The sequence below is a fragment of the Natrix helvetica genome (genome assembly GCF_964273705.1).
Source record: "Natrix helvetica genome assembly, chromosome: 4".
Taxonomy (NCBI): domain Eukaryota; kingdom Metazoa; phylum Chordata; class Lepidosauria; order Squamata; family Natricidae; genus Natrix; species Natrix helvetica.
Genome location: NC_138550.1, coordinates 124,522,620 through 124,529,813, shown reverse-complemented (window position 1 = coordinate 124,529,813; position 7,194 = coordinate 124,522,620). Strand labels below are relative to the sequence as shown.

Sequence of the window (7,194 nt, the reverse complement as noted above, 5' to 3'; positions counted from 1 at the left end):
GAATCAAGAAAGGAATAGTATCAAGATCACATGAAGTATTCCTACTACTATATACTGGTTTGATAAAACCACACTTGGAATACTGCATCCAGTTTTGGTCACTGTGATACAGAAAAGAAGTTGAGACTCCAGAAAGAGTGCAGAGAAGAGTAACAAGGATAATTTAGGACATGGGAACTGGATATGTCTACTCAAACGAAGAGAAGGACAACAAATGACAATGATGGCAATCTTCCAATATTTCAGGGGCTGTCACAAAGAAGAGGAGAACAACCTCTTCTCCAAAGCACCTGAGGACAAGACAAGAAGTAATGGAAATGTATCAGAGAGATCCAACCTAGAACTAAGGATGACAAGAACAATTAATTAATGGGCTTGACTCCAGAAGTTATGGATGCTCCATCTTTGGAGGTTTTGAAGTAGAGATTGGACAGCCATTTTTCTGGAATGTAATGGGATCTCTTGCTTGAGCAGAGGGTTGGATTAGAAGACATCCAGGGTCCCCTCCCCCTCTGTTATTTTATTAAAATGGCTTTCTTCCTTTGGATTATGGATTAGCATAGTTTATGAAACCAATAAGATGTTTTATTTAGCTTTCACAGAAAAATAATACTTTTGTAATGTTATATGATTGGATCAAGTTACTTTCATTACTGTATTAAAACTAAACATTCTAATTTATCTAGGTGGTAAAACAGGAAATGGAACAATTGTGATAGTACTCATGATTGAGAACAATTACCCAGTGAGTACCAGTAAACACTATGTCATGTGTAAAGATAAAAAACCGATCTGTATAAACGCCACTGACATTAATTTGCCAATGTCTACTATACCTTATCATTTTGAAATAGAGAAGCCAGTGGACTTAAAATGGAAGTTAACTCCAAATGATGGTATGTTTTTGGTTTTTAATATCTACAAAATACATTGTGACTAACGTAAGTATCATATGAAGTGTAATTTGTGGATTGAATTATTTCTTTCATAGATGCATCAGCATTGCTTTCTCCAGTTGAAGATATAGACTATGGCTACTATCATATTCTTCTCCGAATATGTAATGGGGAAACCATCAGAAAAAACGAAATAGTAGTTCATTATTGTGACTGCACAATTCCAAGTAGCTGCTCCGAATCCATCACAAACAGATCTCTGGATTCAGACATTCAAGTAGAGCGCACTCCAGCTGCAGCACCTGTTCTAGGAGCCTGGAGCATTCCTGCAATGGTCCTGGGTTCATTAGCAATGCTATGTAAGCATGTTTATGTCTTAAAGAAGCAACTTAAACTGTGAAGGGTCAAACTATATTCAGTCCATGTTTAGCAAAAAACCTCAACTATCTTTAGGTTATAAAAATTCATTTTCCAATTAATGCACATATTTCTGACCAAATTTTGTGTGATTAATAATGCAAACCAGAGAGAGAGTGACATGTAGCTGTACAAGGTTTTTAATTAAATGAGATGTCAGCAAGTGATTATTTTTGCTGTGTTGCTTTTAGTCATATGTTCATTTATCAACCATTTTGCTAACAACTTGATTGTTGGAACAGAATTTGGTTGCTAAATGCTAAATGAGGAGTGGTGTATGCATGCATGCATGCATGCATGCATACATGTATATGTAGCTAAAAAGGAAATCCCAGGTCCTAATGTAGGGGATAGTTGTTTATTTCCTACCTATGACTACCTATATAGCCCTTATATCTAAGCAAAATTCTTTCTTTAAAGCTTTTTTTGTTTTATCCACACCTCCTCTGCCTTTATAAAATTAAACCCCAACTTAATTTCATTATTTAATTAATTGTAATTCATATATTTATTTAAAATGCATAAATAAGCCATCTTGTTCTTTATATTTTTTTCTTGCAGCAGGCTTTGGTGCACCTTATGGTCTTTGGCTCTACCGAAAACGTCACACATCTCAGGAAGAATCTGATTTAACTTTTGAGAATGTAACAAGATCAAACACTGAGGCACCAGGTGAAGAAAACATAAGACCAAACACTGAGGCACCAAATGAAGGAAACACAAGACCAAACACTGAGGCATCAGGAAATACAGTAAGGGACACTTTGCCTTGTATAGTAGCAAATGTAACAGATTTATTTGGCTAGATTATGAGAAAGAGCAAAAGATTCTGTCTCATTATTTCAGAAAGCAAAATACATTGCATTTGAATCAGTGAGTCAGGGAATTATGACGTGCTCATATGCTTAAAAGTTAAATATTATTTTTTGTACATGGGAACATATTATCTATCATTGTTCTTTTCTATTTAAATGTTTAGAAGTGTAAATCTTCCATTAAAAACTGCTCTGGCTGAATCCAGAAAAGTAGATATTCTGAATATTTTGATATTCTGACAGAAGAGAATATTTATGACTCAGGGATGAACTGTGAGGTATTTGGTGCTCTCTGAACTTGGTGATTTCTTGCAGAAATTTCATTATCAAACTAAATAACACATCAATATAGTGATGATGTTATCTAGTTTGTAACTTTATAGCCTAGTACATCCCAGCCAGTGGGGTCAACCATATATAGTGTTCCAGTTAACATATTACTCTGATCATATGAAATTTCAAGATATAGGGGTTTTGATGCCCTCTGACCAAGCTCAGAGAGCACAAAAAAAATCTTGACATTTCATATAAGAGTAATAAGTTAACTGGAACATTATATGGTTGACCCCACTGGCTGGGATGTAATGGGCTATAAAGTTACATGAATCCTGAGTGTAGGCAAGGGGTAAACGTTGTGAAGAAATGGATGACAGTTTAGGGGACAAGTGAATTATTATTCAGCCAGTAAGCACACTGGAATGTACAATTACATCTGGGTACATATTGTTTTTTTTCTAAAACATTTTCCCCAGAAATTATATTGTTATTCATCACATTTCAGAATTTAAATACATTTCCTGTCTCAGCAATGAATGGATTCATAAATATGAATACAAATATAGTAAAAACTGAAAAGAAAGATTTGGAAGCAGGAAAAAGAGGATGGCATTCCACATCAGAATTAATCAAGGGAGGAAAAGTGAATCATCTGGCACTATCTTTACAAAACTGTGCACCTTCTTTAAGGAATTCATTCAGAGATTTCTGTTTAGAATGGCAGAAGTTCACTAACCCGCGCTTATCTGAAGTAAGTGTTCTCACACAAATTTCTTACAGCGTATAATTTTCTAGTTTTGAGTATTACAGAGTTGGAAAGAACATGTTGGCCTTATGCCATTAATTTTAAAGTACTACTTTGTATCAAAGTTCTTAAAAATAATCCAAAGTGGGTGGCCATGTACTTTACAAAAAACAACAGCAATAGCACTTAGACTTATATAACTCCTCATTTTACCGCTTCAGAAGAATGGAAGGCCGAGTCAACTATGAGCCTGGTGAGATTTGAACTGCCAAATTGCAGTCAGCTGGTAGTCAGCAGAAGTAGCCTGCAGTACTGTACTGTAACCACTGCACCACCACAGCTCAATAATATTATCCCATTGATGTAAAAACAATATAGCAATTATCTAAAAATGAATTATTATTCAGTCAACTAATCAAGCAAGAGACAGGAAGCATGATGAAAATCAGCACAATTTTCCGGATTTTGCTGCAATCTTAATTCCTATTTCCCCATTTCCCCACACAAACATTTACATCAATTCACACAGCTAGAGGGAATCTGAGACCTGAAGATAATACATCTAGAATATACCATATTGGGGAAAACAGCTGTTAACATGCTTCCAATATTTGACCTGAAAAACTTAATGCTAAAATTTAAGACAAGCACTTTAGGACAGAATTACAATGATAGTTGTATTCTCTCAAATAAAACACTACGTTCTTCTAAAAAAGAGATTTTTTGGGGTAAAAATCAATTTTATTATGTGTGTGCAATTTAGTATGTTCGATATAGGTGACAAAGGTGTAACAGACAATTAGAAAACAACTTACTTTTGCATCATACATATATTTTAAAAAATGGTGATTATACTTTTATTATTCCTTATCCAGATGGTATTTCTTTGTGGAGAAGATGAAGAACGTAACCTGGCTAAAGAGTATTTACATGCATATAATTATGAAGGCAAAGACTCACCAACTGGTACTCTAAGTTCCTGTACAGGGGAATCAGAAGAAGAAAAACTGAGTTTTTTAAATGAGCCAGAGCCTCCATTCCGGACATTAGTTGAAGTTTTTGTACAGAAGGATTGTGTTTAAATTATTCCTGAAAATCAGCTCACTTCACTAGGAAATTCCCATGTGCAGATTCCATTGAAATGAATGAATGGTCTTGAGAAGCTCTAATTAACTGTAATAGAATTTGAAAAAAAAAATCTTCCCATAGTTGTGTCTATCCATTCATTCATTTATGGGATATTTTGGAATTTTTAAAAGATTTATTTTAAACAGATGGAAAAAATGATTTAAATTATTCAGGATTTGAAATCTCTTACAGATATTGATTTATGTGAATAATGCAGTTATAAAATTAGATGCTTATTTTTACATCCTTCAATGACTATTTTGTTCAAAATGTGCACTATAATTTAAAATACAAGTATTTCCATACACTATTCCCTTTTGAGGTAAACTGTGGTACGCAAAGTGTAGAAAAAGATTGTACTTCAGGATTTGGAAAACTCACATCCTCATCTTTAATTTATGCTTTCAGCATTTACAAAGATATATTCAGAATTGAAGAATTCCATAGAAATTTATGGAACAATGTACTGAGTTTTCAAAAATGTCTTCCATATATGCATGTATTCTCATTCTCTCTCTGTCTCTCTCTCTCTTCCATACAAAATATAACATATTCCATTATTTTGAGAAACCTCCTTAAGATTAATATCTTTAAGATCTAACTCATATTTAATGTGCTTTGAGAAATATCACTGTGCTTTAAGAAATATATGGTATTCAATACATATAGAAAATGTATATTTTTTATTATATTGAGAAACAATGTTTTGGCTGTTGGCATCAATTTTGATGTAAACCAGTTTTCAAAAAATTCAGCATCTCATCTATCCAAAATACATCAAGGACCAGAACTGAAGTGTGAGATTCAGAAATTAAGCAATGCAATGTTACCAACATACAAATAGTCCTTGACTCATGACCAGTTGCTTAACAACCATTTGAAATTACAATGGGCCTGCTTGCTTTTACAACAGTCCCACGCACAGAGGGGACGCTGCAATATTTTTCCTGGCATTTTTAGTTGGTTTTCAGCAAAAAAAAGCCAATTGAGAAGTTGTCAATTTGCTTAACAACTGTAGTGATTCACCTAATGACTGCCACAAAAAATGTCACAAAATCAAATGGGTTCTCATCTTAAGATGGTCCTAACTGTGGTCATAAGTTAAGGATTACCTGTATATTAACTTACATTTTAATGAATTGTGACACAAGCCATGTGGTTTATTATTTTGTCTGATAGCAAACACTGGCTATAAAAGTACAATTAATCAAAGCAGAAATTGAGTATCTTTGTCCAGTACCTTTATGGTGAAAACAAAATTAATATTCAATTTAGATTGAAGGCTACTTGATCTCATATTTGAGCCATTTAATAAATCCTATGACTTTTTGTACTTAGCCCATTTAATAAATTCTGTAGAAATTCAAATTTATTTAATATAGTATAATATATTGTTTAACTTGTGTCTTCATAGATTTGGGGGGGATGTTCTGCTTTTCGTAAAGCGTTTACATGAATAAGTGCATTTCCATCCAGTTTTTATAGATTTTCCTGCAATGAAATGAAAATGATCAAAGACTGCCACAGACAAACTACTTATTAGATGTATTAATATACGGTATCAACACTGATAAGCTGATGGCTATTTCAATGACATATTGGATTTATATACAAAATTATATATTTTTCAATTTGTGCTCATTAAAGTTGGCTTTAAAAAGTTAAAAGGTTGCAAGCTCCTTTCAGGAATAGTGGCAGAAATCAGCATGCACAAAATCCATACCTATAATACTTACATAAACACGGATATCACTATATTTCTACTGTTTAGAACTTGTCAGCTTAGTGGTATACCACACATTTTATACTATATTATCACTTTCTTCCCAACTCCTACGTATGATTTTTATCCATTCCAGATAATATGAAGGAAAAAAAATGAAGATTAACTATAGATTTCAGATATCTACTTTCAGAACACATATAAGCATGCATAAATACAAGAAAGTATGAATACATAGATGCAGACAATAAAACAGAAACATCCATTACAAAAAAAGAATGTTGAGTCCAATGCCTTATGTTTAAATTGTTGTTGTTAGTTGTGAAAGGTTGTCTGACCCATCGCGACCCCATGGACAATGTTCCTCCAGGCCTTCCTGTCCTCCACCATCCTCTAGAGTCCATTTAACCTCCCGACTGCTTCAGTGACTCCATTCAGCCATCTCATTCTCTGTTGTCCCCTTCTTCTTTTGCCCTCAATCTTTCCAAGCATTAGGCTCTTCTCCAGTGAGACCTTCCTTCTCATTAGGTGGCCAAAGTATTTTGAGTTTCGTCTTCAAGATCTGGCCTTCTACAGAGATCACTTCTGGTTCCTGTAGGTGACAGACGTGTCGTCCACTGCTCGTCTCCCTGGTGGGCTCTGTTCAGGAGCACAGGGGCCCCTGGAGGGGTCCCCTGCCACAGGGCGGCTTGCTGGAATCCCCCAGACTCGGCGGCAGCCGGCGGGGGTGTTTCCAGCCTCGCCTCAGGAGCCGGGGAGTGCAGGGGGGGGCATGAGGCAGCTGCGAGCTGTCTGCCCTGTCACCGAATGCGCTCTGGGAGGAAAGAGTTAAGCGAAAGAAGAGCGGCTGAATTGCCGGTGGGGAGAGATCCACCCTAATCTCCTTAATCATCGTTAACAGATAAGCAGCAGACTATTGTAAGTTTTTGTTCAATCCATTTGAAACTGGAAGATTAGAGGGGGTGTTTTCTTTCTCTTACCCCCTCCCCCTGGACAAAGCGGCATTTGAACTATCTCTCTCTCTCTATTGGAATGGAGAGAGAATAAAGGCTGACTTGCCACTTGTACTAACTATCTGAGAATGATTGATATCACAGCTGCAAGAGGTGATTGCTGAGCTGTTTCCTTAAAAGGAATTTTTTTTTTACGGAACTCCTTGTTCTTCTCCCTGCGAAAGGAGGAGCCAAGATGGCG

The 7,194-nt window shown here is 35.5% G+C and overlaps 1 protein-coding gene across 1 annotated transcript; it reads left to right on the top strand.

Moving 5' to 3' along the window:
- The first annotated feature begins 732 nt into the window (after positions 1-732).
- LOC309391001 (desmocollin-1-like) lies at positions 733-6,331 on the top strand. Its single transcript, XM_081951003.1, has 6 exons — positions 733-745; positions 855-896; positions 992-1,255; positions 1,875-2,065; positions 2,910-3,155; positions 4,025-6,331. The coding sequence occupies exons 3-6, from the start codon at positions 1,228-1,230 to the stop codon at positions 4,229-4,231; spliced, it is 672 nt and encodes a 223-aa protein (XP_081807129.1). The 5' UTR covers positions 733-745; positions 855-896; positions 992-1,227; the 3' UTR covers positions 4,232-6,331.
- Positions 6,332-7,194: the final 863 nt, after the last annotated feature.